General features: G+C 39.1%; 1 protein-coding gene across 4 annotated transcripts in view; it reads right to left on the bottom strand.

The window, feature by feature from the left end:
• Positions 1-25,543, bottom strand: part of LOC102298725 (protein FAM214B) — a 28,101-nt gene that overhangs the window by 1,237 nt on the left and 1,321 nt on the right. Inside the window, exons 1-10 of one of the 4 annotated variants that reach the window (XM_005924508.3) lie at positions 14,144-15,938; positions 10,255-10,397; positions 7,514-7,692; positions 7,037-7,267; positions 5,277-6,585; positions 4,011-4,069; positions 3,213-3,312; positions 1,253-1,411; positions 415-483; positions 41-246 (exon numbers count right to left, since the gene is read on the bottom strand). In XM_005924508.3, coding sequence (XP_005924570.1) covers positions 41-246; positions 415-483; positions 1,253-1,411; positions 3,213-3,312; positions 4,011-4,069; positions 5,277-6,431 — 1,748 coding nt within the window. In that variant the 5' untranslated portion in view covers positions 6,432-6,585; positions 7,037-7,267; positions 7,514-7,692; positions 10,255-10,397; positions 14,144-15,938. Of the gene's footprint in view, positions 1-40; positions 247-414; positions 484-1,252; positions 1,412-3,212; positions 3,313-4,010; positions 4,070-5,276; positions 6,586-7,036; positions 7,268-7,513; positions 7,693-10,254; positions 10,398-14,143; positions 15,939-25,543 lie in introns of those variants that run through there. The other 3 variants (XM_005924510.3, XM_005924509.3, XM_005924507.3) reach the window with 3 other exon arrangements.

Below are 25,543 nucleotides of genomic sequence, written 5' to 3'. Positions count from 1 at the left end.
AAAAAAACAAAGCAAAACACTTATAAAACCTTAGTTGTACCTGAGATGTATAAGGTAGCAGAGAATCTTCTTCCTATCTAGCATTCCACTTCCTGGAGACGCCTCGCCTTTTCCCTCAGCTCCCTCCTCTACTGGCACCAAGAAGATGCGGTGTCGCAGGAACGTCATATGATTAACAGGCATGTCATTAAAGTTGTAGGTCACCAGGAACATCTTCACCACAGTTTTGTTGGGATTAAATAAGGTCTGAGGACACAACAGTAATAGATGAGATAGCTCAGCATGATTTAAATTCAATGGTTTAGCTATAATAATTACAGATATGTGACCCTTAAAAGTATAAACATGACAGGATCAAAATGTCATTCATCTATCTATCTATTTATTAAGATGTAAAGAATGACATAAAATTACCACTTGAATGGTCCCTGCTTTGGGTATGCTGTATCCTTTCTTTCCAAGAGGTTCGAGGGATATTACCCCCTGTGAGAAAAAGGAGACACAGAATACATATCCTCAGTCACTGCAATGATGAAATAATCTGTAACATTTTAATACTTAAAACCTACACGAAGACTATGCGCCATGAAATAAAACGTAGGTGGCAGCAGTATGACAGCAGTAGTTTTCCATTTCTGTTCCAAAACACAGATGAAATCTGCATATATGTATTGATAACACATGTAAAACCAAAAAAAAAGGAAATTCAGAAATGAAGTTGATGAACTCTAAAACTACTGCAGCAGAGTGCAGTTGTAAAGGCAGCTGCATGGAAAGTCAAATTAAGAGTTCAAAGAAGTGAATCAAAGGAGGCCTGACCTTCACTATACACCGCAGATCAAAGTAGAAATGAGGAATTAATCTAAAAGTGAAACAGCTGCTTTTCCATTTTTCCAGCAGGATTAAAGCACATCAGGGCTTCCTCATAACACTGCTAAAATGCTTTCTTGGCATATGCAATAAATGTACATTATTTCCCGATGAACTGAAGAACAGCATCGTAGCATATGCACAGAAAGACATTTTCCACATCTGCTTGTGAAGAGGCAAATCAACATCAATCAGACACGCGCATTGTTTTAGTAGTTCTGATCTCTAAATTGGGTTTATTTTTTTCCCCAACCAACAAACCACAGCAAACATTTCGTTTATCTTTTTTTCCTCTCCTGACTAAGGATATACACAACAACATAAAAACATAGCACAACACACACACACACACACACACACACACACACACACACACACTGACCAGGAAGGGTGAGGGTGCGCTGTGCTCCGAGATGTCATAGTATGTAACCTGCACAGGCAGGGTGACGTGCTGTGGGCAGTAGGAGCCGCTGGCACCGATCTCTGCTGTGAAGCCTTCAATTCGGCCTGAGGGGGAGAATCGCCCCTTCAGTATGGACTCCTGGGAAGCACAACAGAAGGTGAAATGGGTTGTAGACTTAGAGAGTCTATTAAAACTGTAAATGTCAATTTGACTCACGAGTCAAACTGGGTGGTGAATCAGATAAACCCATGACTGTGAAATCCATAAAGATCCACATTTCATTTGTTTATTTTAATTGAAACCAAAGCTCAGTTGGACAGTGTTAAAATATGCATCTGTTTACCAGCAACACTGTGAGCATAAAAGCATAAAACTGTGAAACAGCAATATTTATTTATTTATTTGTCTGTTTAATTAACAAATGAAACTCTTAAGATTGAGAATCCATCTTTTAAAAAAGAAAAAAAAAATCATTTGTCACAATTGTTATGAATGTCTTTAAAGTTTTAATATGTGAATGAGGTTAACATATTTTCAGCATTACAAAAGTAAGTCTTGACTGTGGAGGCATTTCTCATCATTGACAATTAAATGTAGAGGCTGTAGTGAAAAACAAAAGTAACATCTTGACAGTGCTCTCATGAGAACACCTGTCATCGTAAACCAGCTTCTATCCTTGTTTCAACTGCCTAATTGGCCAAGTCCTCTTACATGCAGACAATCAAACAGTTTAAAAAAAATGTGTCAATAATAAATCACAACTGTCTAAACAGAACCCTATACAGATTACAAAATGCAAATGATCACCGTATTAGGTGCATCAGTACGAAAAAAATCCACTGTCAGAGCATAATTAAAATAAATCTGTCATTGCAGTCGTGGTAAAACTACTTTCTTCTGGTTTATTATTAATTCCAGCTCATGTTGGATTTAATTAAAGAACAAATTATTATATGTATTTTTTTTAAAGATCACATTTTCCTTCCACCAAAGTTGTCAAACATGACCTTCGGGCTGTGACTGCAGGTTGTCGGGTTTATATTATGTGGATTTTGCATTTTTGAAAGCTTTAGCCTGTCAAGGCTGAGAAACTTGGCTCCCATCTAAGGGGGATTCAGGAAAAACTGTTTTGGCAGAGAGCCACACTTTTAAAATGGCCATGCCCTGCTGAGGCTACAGCATGTGGACTTGTCCTCCAAAATGCTCCTTAAAACTACACGTGTTTTTTAAAAAACAAAACCAAAAAAACCCCTTGTGATACAAACACTTTCCCCCAAGTTGTGTAGATGAATGGGGAGAAAAAAAAAATCACTAAAATTCTTGTTTTGTTTTTCCAAATGGCTTCGAGTTGGAATTACAGGTTACAATTTGTACTGAATTACATTACAATGCAAAAATGTGCCTTAAAGGTTTCTCCAAGTGTATGCTGCCAAAGAAGAACCAAGATTATCCCCATCTCCATGTGGGACACATTACATTACATTACTAGTTAAAGGAGACCTATTATGTTTCAGCTTGGTTTTTGTCATACATACTACTACACTGGTGGATAATAAACATGGCTAAAGTGTACGCTCAAGGAATTCCTTTAAGACAAACGTTCTGAGTGTTCTTTATGCTCATTTTCAGAAAAAAGTTTTCTACTCTTGGCTGTGTAGTATGTCAATAAGTGCAAATATCTTTAATATGGTCATCTTAGGCACAGCAGCCTCCTCCCATAAGAAGCTCAAGTCTTCTGTTTGTGAAAGGCAAGCAGTAAGAATAAATGGTTTAAATGGAGGACACTTTCTAAGTGAGAAGAGCTAAAACTGTTGCTGTCAGATAGAGAATGAGCTGACAGGATGCATGAAGATAAGATAATGTGGACCTATTATAACAATCATAACTGGTCCTTGTTGATGTTTTGTTTTTGCTGCAAGAAATAAAATAAAATTCGCACCTCAAAGTTGCCGAGCAGGGATCTGCTGATGGACGATGTAGGCCCACTGGAACGTGTGGAACGGCCGGTGTCTGTGTGACTGCTGCTGCGCAGCTGCCGACTGAATATGACCACAAACACACACACAAAAGAGACCGGTGGTTAGCGGTTAAGATTACACTAATTTAGTCTTAACCAATATGTCACATGCCTCCGAGTGCGTCTGAATATTCGGTTACAGGCACAAACCCTTTAATTTAAAAAACAACAGAAGACCTGCTCGAACTCCCACTTCCTTTCCCAATGTTGATTTTGGTGAAGTCAGTATGACATTGGCTGAGAGTTTTTATAGATAAGTGCGCGCATGTGTGTAGGTGGGTGAAAACAGTTAATAGAGTCTTCAGACCAAATGTGAATAGCGCTGTGCATTTACAAAGTCTATTCAGAGATGCCGACTGACACAAATTTGCATCAGACATTTTGAATAGAGGGAAATATCCATCAGTGCAAGTTCCAAATACTGTGAAAGACTTTCTGCTCAGTTTTAGCCATAGACTGTGGATTCTCCTGGCAATCAGAAATGGGCCTAACCCTTATTACAGTTTTTGGGCAACTGCAGCTGTATGATTCTACTTTGGGACGGTGAGGAGAGGCCTTGGAGCAAAGTGAGCCAAACTGCAGGACTCTTACGCACAAATATTTGTGGATTTACAAAAATATTTTATTTCACGTTCAGTCTGAACACAGCCCAAATTCATTTTTAGTATATGCTGTCTCTTTAATATTAATATTTGACTACAAATGGAGTGGATTACTCACCTTTTTAACCGCAGTCCATTCTTTAGTCGTCTTCCTGATCTTGTGCAGTCTGTGGAGGTCTAAAAAAAGTGAAGACAAATAGAGGAAAGAGTATGATTTGTTTTTTTTCCCCTCTGTTAACATCCTGACTTATCATTAAGCTACTCATAATCATAAAGGAGTGCTTGTTTTTCTATGGTGCTGTGAGCTAAATTGTTAAGTGTAATTACATATTTCAGGTGTCCTACTTACTGTGCACTGACTAGTGGTTGTTGTGTCACGCATGCATACATTCCCCATTTCCAGGCTTCCGATGACCATAAAGGCCACCCTATTCTCAGGTGACTCGCCACTGGCCAAACCCATGCTGCCTGCTAGCCATTTTCTCACAGAAAATCTCTCACTCATCATTAACTTATCGTTACTAGCTAATCCTTGGTTATAGTTGCTCCCTTCAGAGCTAGAAGTTCTTTGTCAGCTTGTCAGCTCGTACTCACATTTGGTTAAATCCAAAGACGGCATTTTGAAAATTATCTTGTCCCACCGTTCCGTATGACCTAAAATATCTTATTTCCAGCCTTTGTTTACTGAAATATTGCCTGTGACAGTCTATCCTAGCTGCTTTTCTTTAACTCTGCCTCATCTGTCACTGATTCCCTTTCCTGTTTTGTTTTGTGTTTTCTTAAGTCTATCTGTTTCTCCCTGCTACACAAACACACTAATCACTTGCAGTCACAATGATCCCACTACTGCATGAAACCAGTGAAACTAGTGAACCCTATTGCAACCATTAGCATACTCGCCATACCACAAACTCAAAGCACTTTCTGGCCTCCCAGTGTTAAAAAAATTCAATTCCAGAACCATTTTTAAGCAGGATGTATCAATACATATGAGCATGAGAGACACAGCATACTCATGTGGGGGAACAATGGGCCCTCCCTGAATGGGCTTTATTCTGGAGCTGCTCTCCCTGTTCCAGCGTGGCATGATAATGAGCCAGCCATCACCTCATTCTTTTTACCTTTAGTTGTTCTCTCAGCTTTTGTGTTTTTAATACCTCAAGCCCTTATACAGGGCTGTCAGGAATAGCAGATTTCTTACCTATACTTATTCAAATGCATTTCATTAATCACAATTCAAAATCTCTGACGGCTCTGCATACAAGTTCTACAGGTTTGTGGTTTAAAACGATGACGGTATCATGGAAATGTGCCACTGCTGTTCATTAATGTGTGCTGCATTAAAATGACCACGAGACATATGATAAAGATGATGTGTGCTAACCTTAGGCCGGTCCCAAACAGAGGGCAGCAGGTGGTTCCAGTAAGGGGCAGCTTTAGCATCAGTGCTACGACATGAAGCGGGCCCCAGTCCTGGAGCGAGCAATGACAGCCTGCTTCTCTTAGATGTGGAGGGTCCCTCATCTTCTGAACACGACTCCCCTGTATCACTTGGAGACAGCAACCTCTTTTTGGCAGGCCAGTGGCCTCCAGAAAAGAGACGGTGGCCATTAGTGCTAGGAGTTTTCTCACAGGAAGCCAGGCCGTTAGAGGAGGTGGCAGCCTGGGTGGCACTTCGCTCAGGTGGGGAGGATTCAAGTCCAACTTCCCATTCTGTTGCCTCCCCTGGTTCCTGCATCTCTGTATGGTGTGGTGGGGAAAAAGGACCTGGGGGACTGGTTGGGCTGGCTGGGTTAGGAGTTTCATATGTGGACATTTCATACATGTGGGGGCTGGGCTGGCCTCCAGATGACCCGTTACTACAGCTGTCATTTCCAGGGCTACCTAGTGAGTGGGTCGGTGTGCGGCTCCCATTAGGTATCTCTGTCCTAGTTGAGCTTCCAAGGGAATGACCCTGGTCACACATTGGGGCTGATTTAGGTGAGAGTGGAGCAAATACGTCAGGAAATGGCCTATCTTGATTGTACTGAGCTGGGCGTCGGGAAGGATTGTGGGTAGGGGAAAGGGGTGGAGACCTGGGTAACAATCCCTCCTCTGGGTCTTTGTGCTCCATCTGCATGCAAGAGTACAGAGAACCAGATCCACTAGGCCCACCAGCTAACCCCATTCCTGCACCTTGAGCTGTGACTGGCCCACACAGCATCCCTCCTTCAAGCCCCTCCCTGTCTGGAGAGTCCCCCAGGTGGGGGCGCTTATGAGTTAACTGAGGCTCCTCTAACCCCCTTTTCACACCTGATCGAATAGGCCTCTGCTGGGCATCAGTGTGGGATTCTGTGGCGGTGGTAAATCCTCCCAACTGAGAGAAAATAGAGAGCTGGTAGACCTTTTGGAGTCTCAACTCCTCCTGGTCAAGGTGCCTGGGTGCCCCTGGTCTGACACCAGGGTCTAAGCCCTGTGAAGAGGGAGGCAGGTCCCCCTCCTGTGCCGGAAGTTCTAGTGGAGCCTTTTTGTGGGCTAACTCAACGTGAATGTGCCGCATCTTTTGACGGCTGAAGGATAAGAGTCTAAACTAAGTTTTGTGCAACAAGGTCAAGTAGATCCTCACAAGTGCAAGAGCAAGATGATCCACAGGAGGGGTAAGTCCTACACTTCTTGCAGTGATGTCAAACACAGGACACTTGGCCACAAAGCTCCTGAGAGAAACAACAGACAATTTTACAATTCAGGAAAACGTTTAATAAAGCAGAGATTATTTTGTAATATTTGTAAGTTAGGCTCTTTGACATTTAAAAAGTAAGTTTAACCGAACTTTTTTAAATTTTATATATATATATACATATACATACATACATACATACATACACACACACTTGGCTGACTACTTCAAACAAAAAGGAAGACTTAAAACTTGCAATAAAACTCATTTTTAAAAAGAAATTATTAAAAGACTCAAGTTTTAAAAGAAAAACAGTTAAGCAGGGAGGCTAAAAATCCCATCCTGGCTACATAGAAAAGGCATACCTCAAATAGTTCAGACACAATGGCTTAAAATCTTTTAAAAGAATGTGATTACTATCTTAGTTTTAGTCAGCTAAGGTTGGCTGCCCTGCCACCAAGCCAGAGGACTTATATTCAAGCCAGTACCTGAGAACAACAGCTCATCTCTGTGCCCGTCCTTGTCCAATTCTCCCTGTGTGGACAAGCTGTATCTGGCACAACATCGGAAAGCTGTATCTAACAGCATACTAAAGGAACCCATCTAACTCCATGGCAGCTCTCAAAAAAATGAAGCCAGTATCCCAGAACATGTGAACAGGAAACACCAAGGAGTCAAGAACAAACCGGAGTGAAGGAGGTAGGCACAGGAGCCAAGACCTGAGAGAAAATACAAAGGTCAGTGTTCTTGTCAGTGACAGAAGAAATCAGCACCATTACAGGTATATGTATTTATAGTCAAAGTTGCTGATTCAAATTTATGAGGATAAAAAGGCTTTTTTTCCTTTTCAGTACTACAGCCTAGCTTGGGAAACCATGTTAGTAAATATACAATGGACCACTTAATGCTTCTTTGTATGCAAAAGACATAAGATTTGGATTTGAGCAGCAAAGGTTGAAATTTACCAGTGGTGGAGAGTGTCAGTGATGTAGCAGGCTCTTGAGGAGAAATATCTCAAAGTTGTTACTAATTCTAATGGGCTTCCCTCTGTGATTGGCTGAAAGCCAGACACACCCTCCTTGGTCACCTAGGCGTGAGATGTGGCATGGCTGAGGCATCATGACAGGGTCATTCCACCCAGTATCTGTGAAGAGGCAGGACACCAAATTAAATTACAGATTTAGGAGCGAGAAGGAGAGAGAGAGACTTAGCGTGAGAAACGGGTAAGTTAGAATGTCGATATTTAAGCATAAAGCAATTAAAAAGCAGGCCATTTAATATATTTTACTATTAATTTTATGTTACCAAAACGTCAACAGATTAAAAATTGTGTAATCACTCTCTTATCTGTATAAAAAAAATATCCCATTTGAGGATGAAATGAGGAGGAGTCATTCGGAGAGCTAACTTGACACTAAATCATGCTAGGCCAGGGGAAGCTCTTTCCAAACCTACTTGGACTACAATTTGGGAATGTGGGGGAGCGGGGGCACAGTGAGCCGTCACCGTGGCAACCAGTAGTCCAAGGATAACGACTCCTTTGTGCTTGGCCACAAAGAGGGAAAAAGACACACTGAGCTAGAGAGAGTGAAGGAGACAGGGTGGATGGTAGGGGGGTGCAAGGGTGTGGGGGTGGCGGGCGGCGCGACGACTATAGATTGCTCGTCCAAAAACAAATAATAATAAACAAATAAATATATATATATATATATATATATAATATATATCTATATATATATATATATAAAATATATATAATTATATATAATAATATATAAATATATATATTAATATATAATATATATATAGTATATATATAATATATATTATATAATTAGTAATAGTTATATTATATATAATTTTATTAATTTTTATATATACAATAAAAATTGGGAAACATTGACAAAATAAGCAGTGTTCCCATTTTAAATCTCTCCAGCCAACTAAAAATTTCAGGCCACTGTGACACAGGCCTATGTTGTATCAAGCTATCAAAAATAGTTCAATTAAATGCTTGGATATTTTATTCAAAGCTTGAAAATGAAGAACATTAATCTGACTGTCTTCCCCTGGCACTCATATAAAAAGAGAAGTATAGTTGGTTCCCACTGAGACCTACATTACAGAAACCAGGTACTTCAGCTTTTTTTGCATTTAAAACATTATGATGAAACTGCGGTGACACAGGCAGAAATCTGTAACGTGAAAAGAAGTGATGACACAATCCTAAAGATCAAGCAACAAAAAAGAACTGGAGTATTCATGCATATTTTCCAGTACAGGGAAATACGGGTGTAATGTTTCCAATGCTGGAACTGGATGCTGAATAAAATCCCCCCAAAGGCTATACTATCTAATGATATGACTGGCTGCACTCTTCTTGACCTTCAGCAGGTGTTTGAATTACTGAACAATAACATTTATGAGCATGTACTGTATTATATTTCTTATTGCTCTAAAAAACAAATTTTACATTCACTAAACCTTCATGCTGTGTTACATTACAAGATGTTTATATATATATATATACAAAACATCTAATCTAATGGCATACATGACTTCATACAACAAATCACATGGTCAGGAGTGAAACCTTTGTAATTAGAATGGATTACTTTACTTTGAAAAAATAAACCCCAGGATGCACAAGCTTCATATAAAGAGGAGTGCTTATCTTATTTTTACATCAAAACATCTGGTGACACTAAGTAAACATTCTAATGTAGTTGCTTTTCAGCCTGTATATGTATTAGCTCAACTATAAGACCATCAAGAGTATTCCCCGGTTACTTCCTAGTTATTTTCTTTTATTACGAAAACTGCTCCACATAAATCACAGTCTTAATATAATTTGCCCACTATGGATCTTAAGTGGAATTTATTGTGTGTTAAATCTATGCCAAAGGCACATCATAACTGCAAACCCTACTGAAACCCTACACTATAACTTACTTCTGCCGACATCATTTAAATCAATCGGAAAAAAATGGATCAGCTCAAAGACAGAAATTATATCGCCAACTAGTGTTTTGGTAGTGACCGTGCAGAACAATGCTGGCACACTATACACAAGTATGAATGGTTGTAACTTTATTGGCCGCTTATGTAAAAGCTGTAATGTTGCCTAAGTTCAAAAACGAAGCATAAAACACAAATCTAGGTGACACCACCACAAGAATAATAACTCCCTCTTAATGGCACTAAAAATGTTAAAACAAAAAATGTAACAGATGATTAATAAACAGCCAATATGCTGCTAATAAGCATGTCAGTAAGAAACGACATAAGCGGAAAGTGTTTGTAAACACAGATGTACACATAACAAAGTAGATCAGTCTGATTCTTTACAAGCCAAACTACCCATACTGGTGTGAGATTTCTTTACTATAAACAGGAAAATATGAGCAAGAGGACATGACAGGACATTTCCAATATAAATCCTGCTAGCCAAGGTCATTCAATTTTTTGTTGATATTTGAGTAGGGAGTGCCAAACCAGACCTGGTGTTTTTACCAAGTCAGATAAAGAGACATCATAAAAGTTCACTGCGAGTAATTATATCACACATAACTATACCCACAGACACACAAATACACACACAGCAATCGGGGGGGGGGGATGAGAGAAGAGTCAGCAACAGTATTTATAGTCATAGCCTACTGCATAGCCCAGTTGGCTCTATGCAGGATCCCACTTGATTTTTGACCTTATTTTGAAGGAGCAGGAGTCTGGCAGATGCTGCCCAGCCCTTCTCAGGCTTAATCCAGTAACCAACGGGAGGGAAAGGTCTGGCTTCACCCCAAAAATGTCTCAGGTTTCTGGATATGGTGGCAGTTCAGGTCAGAGAACCTATGAAAACCATATTCACATCTACAGGTTAAATCTGATCTGCTTCAAATTCATATGACCTATGCAATCTGAACTGTGTGCTTCTCACACAGTTCAGATTGCAAAAATCTGTACTTATAGTGACTGTAAAAGCCCACGTAAAGTATATGCAATTTATTATAAAATGTCCAAATTAACTCTTATCCAAAATATAAGCAAATAAAATGAGTTTTTAACACCACACAAGAATTGTTAGATTTTTTTTTTAATTAAAACTTTGTTTTTTAAAGAATTTCTTACATTTCACTAACAATGCATTGCTAAAAGTAATAAAGATGTTGCCTATCACTGGTGAGCCAGTTGCAAACAACATAACCTCTGCAGCACTGCCTATAAATCTATCTGCATTCAGAAACAGACAAAAGAGATTAAAAAGGCCAAGATGAAAGATAAAAGACTTAAAAACACCTGACAGCAACCAGCGGTCAGAGAAAGCAAAGAGATAAAGGATGAGGGGAACCGAGAGAGGCCAACCCAAACCAAAGACCTTGAGGATGGTATAAATAGAGCCCCACCCCCAAGTGTCAGGGGCAACCTGGCATGTTCATGGCTACATATTAACGAGCAGTTATGAGGCGAGTTGGTTCAGAGCATATAAAATGGAAAAACAATGTTAAAAAAAATAATATTCAAATATAATTTTTTAATTCTAACAACACACTCCTTGAAAATGGTTGAATGCAGAAAAATCTTCCAACATAAATATTGCAAAAATGAAATAAAAACTAGAATAAAATAAATTTAATATCTTTAAAATAAGCTAAAAAAAAAGAAAAAGAAAAAAGATATGAAGTAATAAAAAAACAAAACTTATAATAAATAAACCCAAACAACTAATGAGTCATGAATTAACTGAAGTTAATATTATTTTACTCAGTTTGCTTCAAATCCATGTTAAAATGAACTTAAAATAGTAGGAATATAGTTTTAAGAAACACAGTAGTAAAATGTTAAAGAGGATGACAAAAATAAATTAAAATTGCTGAACAAAAAGCTTAGTTTGTCTGACTCGGCCCTAGATCTGGATCAAAGCAACAGCAGACTGAGTCATGCATGGAAAAACATTAAAAGGAAATCTTCCTATTATTAAATCAGGAAATAATTTTCCAATACAACAAAAGGACAGTGAGATAGGGTACTCACTGATCCTATTCATTTTGATAAACAACTGGGATCCAGAGTGAAACCTCCTGGAAAAATGACCATTTTCCAACTTTTCAACCTAAGCAATAGTCACATTATCATATATTGTTATTTAGCGTTTGTATTAAGTTACTTTTCTTTGAGACATTTCGGTTATGTGTGTTGAAATATGTACAAGTATGTGTTCATTGGAATGCACAACACTCAACACATAGGCACCACTGTGTCAGTCTATGAGCATCCTCCAGGGCAAAGAAGATTGTGGTCATGAGGTTGAATGCCAACAGTGTTGGGTCAGATGACTTATAGCCCATCAAGAGGCCCAGAAGAGTTTGACTCAATCATTATGGGAGGTGGTGTTAGGGATGTGGTAATTGCTAACAATAAGGCATATGGCTTACACATACACTCTTAGTTCCACTTGAAAGACTAATCAGAGCTTATGAGACTAGACACCCATCAGTAATGTGGGTGGCAACTACCAAACATCTGCAAAACAGGCAAAAGCACACTTAACACCCTGTGGTTTCTAGCAAACAAAGCTGCACATGGATGGACTACATCCTTGAAAACACACTTAAGCTATAACAGTCATGTTCAAAAGGTGGGGTGGGCATTAATGTTGGGACGTGGAGCCACTCCTGGTAAGGTCAAGACAACCCATAGAAGAGAAAAACATGAATTGAAACTAAGGTGAATAAACTATTTTAGAGAAAACAAACCAATAATAGTTTCCTGATGCAGCTGAATATGGATATTCATATTTTTTTATTCTTAGAAACTGATAAGATTGTGGGATTTGTGGCTTGATTTTTTGTGTGGTGAGGGGCATGAACTGTTTTTGGCATAACAAGGGGGATGTCAAACCACTGGGCTATACATAAAGAAATGAATGCAGAAAGATGTCATTAAGAGGTAAGTGATCATGCAACCTAAAAGCAGTTTCCAGTAAAATCTATGGAGATGTCAAAGATCAGACTCAAAACCTAGCAATTTAATCCTGCAACGGCTTGGGTTTGTTTTCAACCCTCAACTGATTTGAAGAACAACAAAGCTACTGTATACTTTAGATATTTTTACTGCATGCTCTTCGACAGTTACAATTTCTCATAGGTGGAGTCCTCAGATAAAAACAGCTGACCTTCTTACGGCTGTGAAGATTCACTTCTTTTAGTATAGAAATGCTTTTATTAGAATACAAACATTTTGCTAACTGGGAATTTTTGCAGGTAACACAGGAAACGCACACGTTTTAGTTTTTTAGCTATCCATAACATTTTTCTATTCCAGCTATCATAGAGTGAGAAGCATCATACACCATGGACAGGTTGCAGTGTTAACATAGAGAGACAGACAGCCAGTCACACTTGAATTTACACCTACGTCCAATTTTGAATCACCAGTTAACCTAAACTGCATGTGTTTAGACTGGAAAGAAGCTGGAGTACTCCGAGAGAACCCACACAGGCACAGGGAGAAGACGCAAATTCCACACAGAAACCACACTCTTTGATTCAAACCCAGGACCTTTTTGCTGTGAGGCAACAGTACTAACCACTGCACTGCTGTCCTGCTCCCTCATTTCATTCATTCATTCGGATTCAGAGAAAAGTGTGAAGCAAAAAAATCAAACTGGGATAGCTAATGGTAAATTTCTAGTCTCTCTTCTTCCAGAGGCAGACAAAGACTTCACAGTGGCATTATGCCAACTGTGTAAAATCGATGATTTTTTTTCCCCCAGCTTGCAAGATTAAAAAAAAGACCATGGGATAGGGTTAATTGCCCACCCTTCTAAAGAGGTAAAATAGTTTGTTTTCAGTCAGTGACATAACATTTTTGGCTTTTGTGAAACCCTATCTCTAGGTGGTCAAATGCACTCTGACCTCTTTATGTCCTCGGTCAATCTAGAGGCATGATAGCATCAGCATGAAGTCAGTAACCTCCCAAATGTCCTGATTGTCTCACCAAGTTTTAGCGGATCCCCACCCAAACTACTCCCATGCCTGTACTCTGCCTGAAGGCTGATAAACAAACACAGAGAGGAGGGAAAAAAGAAGAAAGAAAAAAAAAGAAAAAAAAAAAAAGCACCACAAGAAAAAGTTACTGGGTGTTTCTACAAACAACCAGCTGTTGATTAGATTACTATAGTCTCAGTTCACAAGGGACTGGAATGACAGCTCACCAAGTCTGTGAACGTGTTTATGTTAAACAAAAGGCAGAAGACAGGAAGTGGCAAAGAAAGACAGAACACAACAGAGAGGTAAAGTTCAGTGAAACTGATAAACGAGAGCGAGAAAGCGTTAGAGTTGACACACACAGCATTCTGACTGGAGAGTAATTGCAGTCTGAACTAAGCTGGCTCAGTGACATAGTTGCTGAGAATGCCTTTTTGACACAGGGTCTGTTTCTGTTTCTCCCTCCCTCTGCCTATCTGTCTGCCTGCCTTTCATGTGGCCATTTTAGGAGACATTGAGTCATTCGAGCCCAGCTGACAATATGACAGCAATCAACAGGAACAGCTTTAGTACACTTGACTTCACACCAAGAGAACTTGTCTCACTCACCCTTGCAGAAAGATTATCTTGCTGTCTCACTCGGTCTTTCCCCTTCCTTCCTCTATTTCATCAGGTGTTCTTGAGGGGTGACTCTGTTGTCTCTTCTCTGTGTCCTCTTGTGTATTTCTGTTTCTACTAGATTAGGGTGCCTTATTGGTCTTAACTCCCTGGCTTCTCATTGGTCTTTGCTTCCTTCCGTCTAAATAGGTAATGTCGCAAGAAAGACAAGTAGTTTTTCTGCATGCACTAATTATCCCTCTGCCTATGTATCCTGTTTTCTTTCCGTCTACCTCTCTCCACTCTCAGTCACACATACACAAATGAAAAACCCATCAACAAACTTGCAGCCCTGTTTTCTCACTGGTTCCCTCCCTTGCCTTTTCTCTTCGGAGTCCTCCCTTTTCCCGTTTTTTTCCTCTCATTCGCACACCTCCAAAGTATCTTGAATACAAAAGCGATCTGGCATGCTACAGACCCTTCTCACCTCCCACTTCTCCTCTTCCTCTATGTACTTTCAGGCCCCTCCTTTTAAGCTTTCTAGCCATCCTATCCTCTCTGTTGTGTGTGTGTGCGCTTTTCTTTCTGTTGGTTTCCTCTCAGCTGATAGAGTGAGGCATGCTTTGCTCACTCAGCAGTGAAGGCATACAGGGGAGAGGAAGGGGGGGGGGGATGCTTCCAACTGATTGGCTCACCAGAAGGGGGGTCAGCTGTAGTGGCTGAAGCCCTGATTGGCTGGAGGAAAGGATTGCAAAGGGGGAGGAGGTGTGAGTATCCATAAGCCCTCCCACCTGCTGAAGCTTTGAATGTTCTGCAAAAGTAGAGTGCAGGCTTTAAGAACACTTTGCGTAAAGTGTGTATTAAAACACACAACTCATCTCCAAGCATGACGAGTTTTCTTTGTACAGTCAACCACATGTAAAGTTGTGCATGTGTGCTTGAATTGGTTAAAGAATAACAGTTAATAAAAGAAGTTAATGTCTTAGAAAATAAACCTGCTAATAACTATGCAATCACTCCCTCCCCCTTTCTCTGCTTCCCTATTTCTTGCTCCTCTGTGGAACATTAAAAGCAGGCATGAAGCAGAAGGCTTATCTGTGGTGGGACTGATAGAGCAATAAGTGCATGTGAAAAAGTTTATCAGTAGAGGACCAGGAGCAGCGCTCAGCTGTGTGCTTATGAGTGTGTGTGTGTGACTATTGCAGCATCTGTGAGCTAATAAGGAGCAGGATGTCGATTACCCGAGAACTACTTCAGTTTGGTGTTGTTGAAGTCCACACAGCACAGTGCACTACTGACACAAGCACGCATACAGTGGGTGGAAACTGCACAGAAAGTTGACCACAACATATATCTTCGAGGCTGTCGAGCGAGTGCTTATTCAACACATATTTAGAACACTTCTTTGTCCAGTGCTCCTGGAGATGCACACTCACACCTCCCTGTCTATGCTTTATTTTTTTTTATTTTGGAACACTGGGTTGACTTTTTATCAGATGTACACTGGTTGAGACATGCAAGACCAACATACTGACAGCTACTCGTCACTTTAAATTTCATTCACTTTCTGTCATTCTCTCCCTCTAGGACTCCTGAGCTACAAGAATTCTACCTCCAACTCAGTTTCCATCTGTAACACCCTTCATCTGTTTCCAAAACAAGATGGAATATTTATTCCTGCCAAGTTACTGCAGAGTTTCTGTATTGTCTCTGTTTTAAAAGAGGGTGGACTGGGCATAAGCTTTGTGGTGTCTCTTTTAACAAATTACTCTAAGGTTATGGCTCCTTAACAAATGATTCATGCTTAAAAAAATAAAAATCCTTGTACAAAATAAAAATCTGTCACACACATAATTTGATCCTACCTGCCACCAGAATAAATATGTGCATAAACCTGCATACAAAATTAATCTCTACCACTCTCATAGACCATGTACTGACATGTACTTATTCATAGGTGGTTCCTTGGCTGAGTGATAGTATGGTTGCACTTGTTTTTTGGTTTGTTTGTTTTTGGCTTTTTGAGTGTGTGAACAGTAAAAGTTAGCAGAGAGGTGGCTTGAAAAACAAGACACGTCTTCAGCCACATAGCTCCAAATATAGAGATGTGGGGATAGGGGTGAGAGCGGAGGAGCGGAGGGGGGTAGACAGGGGAGGAGGAAGCAAAAGAAACAGATCAAGACAAACTGACAACTGAAGATTGAAATGAGATTCATGTGATTCGTCCGCTGCTTTTCACAGAAAAGCTGGTAAAGAAATCTAGTAATGGGATTTTATGTTCCTACTGTTTAAGCACTGTTTAAGATTCTCCGTTTCAACGCAAACAAACGAAGACAACTACACCCCGCTGTCCCTTTAAGAGTGAACGTTGCTTTCCATATTTGGCGATAAAGGGGTGTGTCTTCCCTCTGAACACCTTCCCCCATTCAATGGCATTGAGTGGAGCAAAAGAAAACGATGCATTGAAAACACACACACTCACATTCCAACAAAAACTCACACTGATGCAATTTTGACTTGAGCGCATGGCAGTGTTTGTTTTGATGTCTACATGGCAGCGTAGGGGGCTGGACTTTCAGCCTTGATAAGAGAAATGCTGCTTGACACATGTCTTGTTTTTATAGGCCCCTCAAAGTGACACCAGCTGTGTTTATTCCATTTTCTGGATTAAATGGGTTTCTATGGGTTACATGGCTTGTAATATAGTCTCGGGAACAACATTTACAATGCATATCAGCTGCATTAAAAAACAAACAAACAAACAACGCGTAAAAAGAAATAATCTGTGTTTCTAAACCAAAGTATCTAAAACAAGCTCCTTAACTCTCTCACCCAAACTGGGAGTGAATAAAAGGAAGGATTAATGAGGGGAGGTGGAGGAACAAGAAGTGTGCACGTGTGAAGAGAAGAGCATGGTGCCTGTTTAAAGACGCACAGACTCCTTCCTGTTTTGATGTCCACGTCTGTGTGTGGAAGTAAAGCCGTTAAGAAGCATAAAGCTAAAAAAAATATTTACAAATAATATTTGCAAGGGTATTACAAACACTGGTGCATGTTGATGACTCGCTTCTTTAAATACACTCAAACTTTATGATGCAATGCCTCTGACTTGACTGTAACAATTACATGAATGTCTGCCAGTAAAGGGTAGACTAAGGTACATATATTGTGGGGTGGCTGATAATTACTATCACACTTTTTGCCCTCTGGTGAAATGTGAAGGTACATTTAAAGCAATTTCAAACTTCTTCTTTTTTTTAATACAACCTCCTTTTTTTAGTGCTGCAAAACTTCAGCTGTAAAATGTAATTCTTTAAAAGCAAAACTAATGACCTAATTGGTATGTAGATGAATTTAGTTCTGCTTTCATATTATGAAGTAGACCCTACGATGACACAACAGAGAAAACCCTAGCAATCATATGACCTCCTATGAGCAAGCGCTTTGGCGTCAGTGGGAAGGAAAAACCCTTCACTTTTAACAGGAAGAAACCTCCAGTAAAGCCAGGTTTAGGGAGGGGCGGCCATCTGCCGTGACCAGTTGGAGTAAGGGTAGGAAGACAGGATGATTAAATGCAGAGAGGTTTATAAATACATAGTGACAATAAGAGGTTTCCTATTTTCAAACATTTCGGCTCTTATTTCAACCAGCACTTTTGAAGCAGGTCTTTACCTGCCTGATTGAGTGCTATAATTCCACAGCAGACTTTACCACAGATAGAAAGTTCAGGTACAGGTGCTTTCTCTGTTTGTAGGGTAATCAATTGACTTTATGCAAACAGATCTAGCAAATAAGCTAGATCTATATGACCAATTAAACACAATGGTTCGATTATACAGCTCCATAGTGTAATGACCTTATAATAGCTGGATCAACAGAATTACAGATATGATGTCAAACAATTGTTATGGTCAAAAAGTAAACATGACAATAAAGGAGGACGGAAGCAACAGGATTAAAAAACAAAACAAAAACCGCAGATGTGTACAGGGGCAGTCTGTTTACTCAAGTCATGTAATGTCATGTAAAAGTCAGGCCAGAGTAGTAGAGAGTAGAGAACCCACAATGAGTAAGAGCTCATTGATGAATGCAGGGAAGATGCAACATGTCTTTTAATGCCAGTGGGTCAAAAACTTGAGAAGCTTATTAACGCTTTAGGATATTTCACAAAATACACACATTTATCTGCCCAAGTAGTTTTAAAACATTGACATTAAACACAGCTATACTGTATGTTGATCATTCTTATTAAATGATCTTTCTACACATCAGTGGACTAATGAGACTGGGCACTTCTACAAGGTGTGCACTTTCTACATTCAAAATAACTGAACTGAAATGCAGAGCATGTAGAAAAAAAATGTAAGTTTCCCAAATTAAATAAATAAACTATAAATTTAAAAAAAAGATTTATTTATTTATTTATTTATTTCATTTTAACCCATTCTGAACTCTTATACATCATTCCTGAAATAACATTAGTTCCCTTTGTTGGTTTGTTTGGCATTTTAAAACCAATTTCCTGTGTATCAATCGTACCGCATTTCAGAACTCTGATTATATCACTGTGAGATAATGTAAAACGTATGAAAGGAAAGAAATCGAGTGGATGGGGAAAATATGATGGGGAGGAGTGTGGCACCCTGAGTCTTGGTGACAGGCTAGGCCAGCTCAGAGGTTGGAATGTTCCAGAGAAATATGTTGCCTATTCACACAGGACAGGAAATGTGTGTGTGTGAGACTGTGTGTTTCTGTCTCCTCCTCCTTCTCCTAGCCTTCGGGTACTTTTTTTCCTGTCCATCTTCTTTCAGTATGAACCAATTCTTTTTTGCCTTTCATGCTTAGGAAATTCACATAGCATGGTGGTGTTGCACCATTCTGACTGGTAGAGGCTGAATGTAGTACCATCTGGGCAGTGAAAGGGGGGGGGACAAATACCACGTAGTTCATCCAACAATCATACTGTCACTATTTAACCAGTTAATCCAACAGATAACTGGTTACTAACCAAAGCGGATGGCTGAGAAGATTAGGATGGCACTTAGAGGTCATTGACACCCACCTTTTCCAGGAAGTGTGCAATCAACAGCAGAATGAAAGGAAAACACAAGTAGTAAAGCACACAAACTTAGAGAAAAATGTTGAATTCAGTCGCATAACAGCATGTTGGTAGACACACATTCATAGGACGTCTCATCAACTTAAATGTCGGTGATGTTTCAGTGTAAAGTAGAGAGTGACGTCTGACTAGGGTTAATCCTGAGATCCATTTAACACACATCCACACACGCATTTGTGGTTATTAAGCAGAACTTAATAATGAGAAGCTTTGGCAATATAACTGCAGCTCTCTGTTTTAGGCTACACCCACTTTAAGATACTTTCATTAAAAATAAACATGATCTGGTTCCAAAAATGTATTTTAGCATAATAAAGTCAGTCTAGAGAGATCAAAAATAATCTCTCTACACTGACACACTTGTAAATCCATTTTACATTCACTATTTGCGTACATCGGGTCTGTGGTGTTATAAATAGCAAGCAGCAAATTTCTTTTTTGTAAAAACAATGTGTAGGTAGAGCAGAAATGAGGAGAACTATGAGCAATATTTTTTTTCCCCATCAGGCCAATAAACAAACTCCAACTCAAATTATAAAGCAGTCAGGGGAGTGGAAATAATATTGTGAATATTATGCCACAAAGTAAAAATATGGGGACATATTAGAGTTGTATCAGGATCATTATCCATTGCCAAAGAAAACCAGGCAGTGGGAGTGGAGTGTCTATAGAAAACTGACCAAACATACAGGACAGCCACCCTGATGGCTGAGTAAGTCACAAGCTGCGTCGTTGTGACTCCTGGCTCAAGTTTACTGCACGTCATTCCTCTGCTCTCTCCTTTGCTATAATTCCTGTGTCCACTTCAGCCTAATTGGTGGCTGCTTGTCCTGCATGTTGAATCAGGCTATACACAGAAGGGATCCTGCTCAGAACTATCAATGCAGTATGGAGAAAACAAAAAAGCTTTTCCCTTGCTCTGGTGAGACATGCAAGGTGAGCCAGTAATACACACATACAGACAGAACATTTGTTTCATGGCATACCAACACAACCAAACCATTAGTACACAAAGTCAGAGATAATCACTTATAGGCCTATTTTAGAAATACAAACAACACAAAGTGCTACAATGCTCTCAAGGCTGTAGGAAATACACTGTTGTGGATATTTGTTTAATGTTGGCAGACCTAAGGCTTGGTAGGTGATGTACAATAGACTGTTTAAATTAAACCCTACATACTTCCAATTACACTATACAGGTATACTGCAAACATCAGCTCTGCGTCGCTGCCTTGGAGTCATTTTTTTAATTTAGTGTAAAATTTCATGCAAGTCAGGCGTGTCCTACATACCCAGAATCCACAAGACAGATGGGAATATGTACTATGCACACATGGAGGGCTTTGATGCTACACTTGTTCCCCTGAGTAATGGCAACACAATAAGAACAAAATGGAAAGCTCATAAGTGACCGATATCATGCACAGGATTACACGTCTTCTTTCCAAGACTAACTCACAAGACTACATTAATACAATGCGTTTATATGTTTTGTTCAAGGAGACTTATTTATAAATGCTAAATGATAACTCTTTGGCCACTTCTTTAGATATATCTGTTCAGCTACTTGTAAATGTAAAGATCTTATAACCATATTTTATGGCAGTTAGGCATGAAGACCTGGTCAAGATGACCTGTTGAAGTTGAAACAGAGCAACAGAAAGGGAAAGGAAGGTGACTTAAGTGACTCGTTATATGGTGATGCTGCTTGTGCCAGACAGGCTGTTCTGGTATTTCAGATTTTCAAGCACAGTCACATCTACGGTTTACAAAGAATGATGAAAAAGAGAGAATATCTAGTGACTAGCAGTGGGTACAAATTTGTTGTTCATGTCAGAGGTCAGAGGAGAATGGCCAGATTGCTTCAAGGTAATAGGGCAACAATAACTCAAATAGCAATCAGTATACACAGAAGAGTATCGCTAAATGCACAACAGCTCAAACCTTGGAGCAGGTGAGCTGCAGCAGCAACAAAATCCATTGTTCTCCTTCAGACCCTCATGAGGCTCAGCAGTGGCTGCAGATGACAGGATAGTATCCCATCCTGATTCAATCAGTTCTTTTGTATTGCCTCACCTCCTGTTTCAGGGGATACTGGGGATGGAGCCACCAGCTCAAAACGATACCGCACAGGACCAGCTCAGCCAGACTGCTTTAGATGATTAATCTGTTTCACTGGTGCCTTGCAGCTTTCTTTTTCACTTATGTGGAGGAACATCCATTTAAATTCTCATAATATTTGGGTCAAAGATCAAGATAAGTTTGACACTTTCAGACATATACAACAATGAGAAAGATTTTCCTGCAATGAAAGCTCTTTTGTTTCCAATAGCTCATTCCACCACCTTGGACCAAGAACAGAAGAGGGTGAAGAAGAGGGTAAAACTCAGAAGAGAACATAAGCTTTGTGGTAACAAGGAGCAGTTTTCCTTGCTTCCCTTTAAGTTAACATTAGAGTTTTAAACTAGATATAGGCAGAAACAGAATGCCTTTGTAAAGAACAAAGAAGTGCTATGGAGAAACTTGGGAGGTTTAACAGCAAAAAGGCAACAGTTTACTAGATTAGTTATGAAAGCCTGATGACACTTAAGCAACCTCCATTGCAAGGAGGGAGGCAAATACATCAACAGGAGTGGCCTGCCACACCAATATTTGCAGAGCTTAACAATCTATCAATACCACGGTCATTCCTAGGTCATTTATCAAACTTGGCAACACAACTGTGTTGTCAATGGTCTTGAAAAGGTCTAGGTTAGGAGATATTTTCTCAGAAGGAACAAAAGTTTGAACTTGTCTTGGTTGAGCCTCTAAGATGTAAAGCAAGCAAGCAGCAATGTGGGACGAACAGCTTAGAGTAATTTACAAATGCTTCAAGTACTTTAGATGATGCAATACCATCATGGAAGCTTGTGACTTTATCCAAATTCAATCTGCACTCAGTGTCATAAAAACTATGTTCGGTGGCAAGAAAATCAGAGTGTTCTGTAACAGATGGGTAAGGCCTAAGCACTGATCTCAACATCATGGAGTTCGTTTGAGTTTACCCTAAGCCAAAAAACGCAACTGTGTAATTCTCCAACATGTGTCGAAAAACCTACTGAGTATCTTCAATTCCTATTATTGCTTAACACACTTTTTGTGAAGTTAATTGGTAACTATTTAAGGTAGTTTTAAAATGCATCATTATGTTTCTTCTAGAGCTGTACATACTGCAACAATAATTTTTGGTTTGTCTATTTGCATAGTTATTTAGAATGCCCATATAAAGCCTATATAACACACGTATACACAGAATTGGAGACATGTCTGTCATTTACAAAAGATGTTACATACTTAACTTAGAGCAGACACCAAAGCAGCTTGGTATAACAAAAATACATGTATTTGAGATCATTTATTTATTTTTTACAATACTGATCACCAGCAGTTATTTCACCTGTAGTTACTTGAAGTTTTGGAATGTAATTCACTTTGCTCTACCGTGTCACTGCAAACTGCTTCCACTCTAGATGAAACCTTAGATGTGTCATTCAAGCCACTCCAGCATAATATGCAGTATCTTCCCTTTACAAGAGCAATCAAAAGTAAAATCTTAGATTGACAAGAAGGCAAACTGGAACATGTGAACACTTTTAGGCTGTTTGAGCAACTTGAGCAACATTTAATATACACTTGACCTGTTTATAATTCCTGAGTCTTCATAATTGCAAAGCTGTCACAGTTCTGACTATCCGTGACCACCACTGTAACATTGCCAACTTGTTCCAAGGATCACAGAATTCTTTGGCATTTTCTTCAATAACCTCCACATTGATTCTTCTGAAAACTACAGTAATAGAAACACAGGGACACTGTATGATTGCAAGGGAACTAACCACTTCCTCTTACTGGTAGACTGTTAGGAGGACTGTGTGACCTTTAATGGTAAGATTGAAGCTAAGTTTGGTTAATGTGTGTACCAAGCCCTTTTTACACATGCTCTCTGGACAAAGTCAGGTAAGGATATTTCCAAAGCTGGGGCAAAGGCATGTTTCTCTACTCTGTTGCATTAATTCTTCTTTTTACAACACTTTGTAAGTGTTTGGGAAATGAGGAGCCCAGCTGCTGTACATTTAAAAACAAAAATGTTTCCTCATTCTGAGTGAGGTTGTACATCATCTTTATGCAATACTGAAGGCCTTCCCTGAAAGAGATATATGGATGGCATTAATGGTACCGTCATAGATGTGCAACTTACCCAGGCTATATGCACTAATTGATTCATACGCTGTTACAGAATCTGGCTTTTGAACTGTGGCCTCTCCTATTTAGCCTTGGGAAAAATAATCATAGATTTAAAAAAAAAAAAAAAGAAAAAAAAGAATACTTTGGTTATTAAAATCACAGGATAGTTTTAAACTTTAGTCCGTTCTTTATAAATGAAGTCAGTCCCAGAGACGATCTTATTTATTTTATTTTTTCACATTTTTTTATTGTTCTTTGTCTTGACATTGTCCTGTGTTTCATTCTATTGTTAAGTGTTCTTGGGTGTCTTAAAAGACGCTTTTAAATAAAATGTATTATTATTATTGTTTTCTTTTGTGTTGTAGAATTTTGACTTCAGATGTATGAACCATATGGAAAAGAAATAGTAAAAACTTATATGATTTACTCATGAAAGTGGCCACTTTCTCATTACTTTCATATATTGTTTTAGTAAGTATCCAAAACATACAAGTTTCATTATATAATTTTTCAAGGGATCTTATATCTGTTTTCACTCTTGTATGCTTTTCATACAAGTTTCACACAAGACAGATACAAACGTTATAAGATTTATATATATCTTTTCCATATGGGGATGAATCATGTTTAGTTATACTGATAGTGGTTGTCAGAAGTATTCCCAAGCCTATGCAGTCATTTCCAGAGTCATATGCGCCACCAGTGCAGTGCTACCTGACGACCTGAGATCACAGAGATTTCATCCTTGTGTTTGATCTTGTCCATTGCATATAGATTTTTTTTAATTATCAAGTAGAATCCCAAAGTGACACTGAAGAAAAGAAAACTCTATTCAGAGGACCCAACAGTGGTAGTCTCCCTGCATTTTAAAATGAGAAACACTATTCCTGTCAGCTGGTCACTGCTTTCTGTGGTTTAGTACCAAAAGTCACATCAAATTCTTGTGCATACTTATTATCTAAATTTATTTGTTGCATTCCTCTTTTCTTAAAGCTAATAATTTATGCCTAGTATTTTTTTGTTTATTGTTATTCAATAAACATAATTTAGCTCCCATAAGGATAGAGCACAGTCGTGCTTGGGCACACTCAGTCACACATACACACTAGAGATCAATATAGCCCCAGAGCAGTGCTGAGTACTCGATCTAACCCACACAATCATCTGTAATCTCTGGCATCAAATCCTGCTGAGATACACTGGAGAGCTGACAACAAGCCTTCATCAACAAGCCTTCATCTGCTCAACGCATTTAATAGCCACCCCCACTTTTTACACAGACAATCAAATTGCTGCCAGGTAGAAATGCTAAAGAACAATCAAAGATGAAAACCACCATAAGACAAATGATACAAAAGTTATTTTTGATTTGCTCAAAGATAAAGTGTATGCAAAAGTATGTAATGTTGTTTTTGTGGACTTTATTTTATTCTCTTCCGACAGAACCATTCATTCCCTTAGCCTAAATAGATACTGGTGGCCCTCCAAACTACCATTGAAAAACAGACTGTTACTCAATGATCCTACTCTTGCTTAACTCAACGTTCTTGCCTGCTTAGTATGCACAGAAGCATGCAATTTGATTTCATTTAATTTGGCTGAATGTGTTGGTTGCTAAATTTTTTGAAGCAGAAAAAAACCCCAACAACACAACGGGGGCTTTCCTCTGGCTATTTTCTTTTCATGCATGGAGGTTGATATACTTATCCATTCTTGTATTTGATCACTCCCTCTCTTCCTTTTCTTTGAATGTGAGAGGATTATCCAAGTTTCTCTATCTCACCTGAATAGACTGAATTCATTTTGTGTTTGTTTTCTTTTTTTTTTTTTTAATTTTCCTTGTGTACCTAAGCATGAGGGAACTTAAGTAAAAGGTGTTTGAGCATGGGACAAGCCCAGACCCAGGCCTGCTGAACAACATGCATCTTGCCTTCGGGGCTGGATACAGCAAAGATCTACATGACGTCACACTCAGCTGAGGACAAAAGCCCACTGCTTTCTCCCAGACAGAATAGTGGGGGGTGGTTGTCAGAGCAATGCATGGACAAGCAAGAGAAGAAGAATAA

The sequence above is a fragment of the Haplochromis burtoni genome, unplaced genomic scaffold (assembly GCF_018398535.1).
Source record: "Haplochromis burtoni strain Fernald_Lab_line unplaced genomic scaffold, NCSU_Asbu1 Contig_54, whole genome shotgun sequence".
In the NCBI taxonomy this organism is placed as follows: Eukaryota; Metazoa; Chordata; class Actinopteri; order Cichliformes; family Cichlidae; genus Haplochromis; species Haplochromis burtoni.
This window is presented reverse-complemented; position numbering and strand designations above follow the sequence as displayed.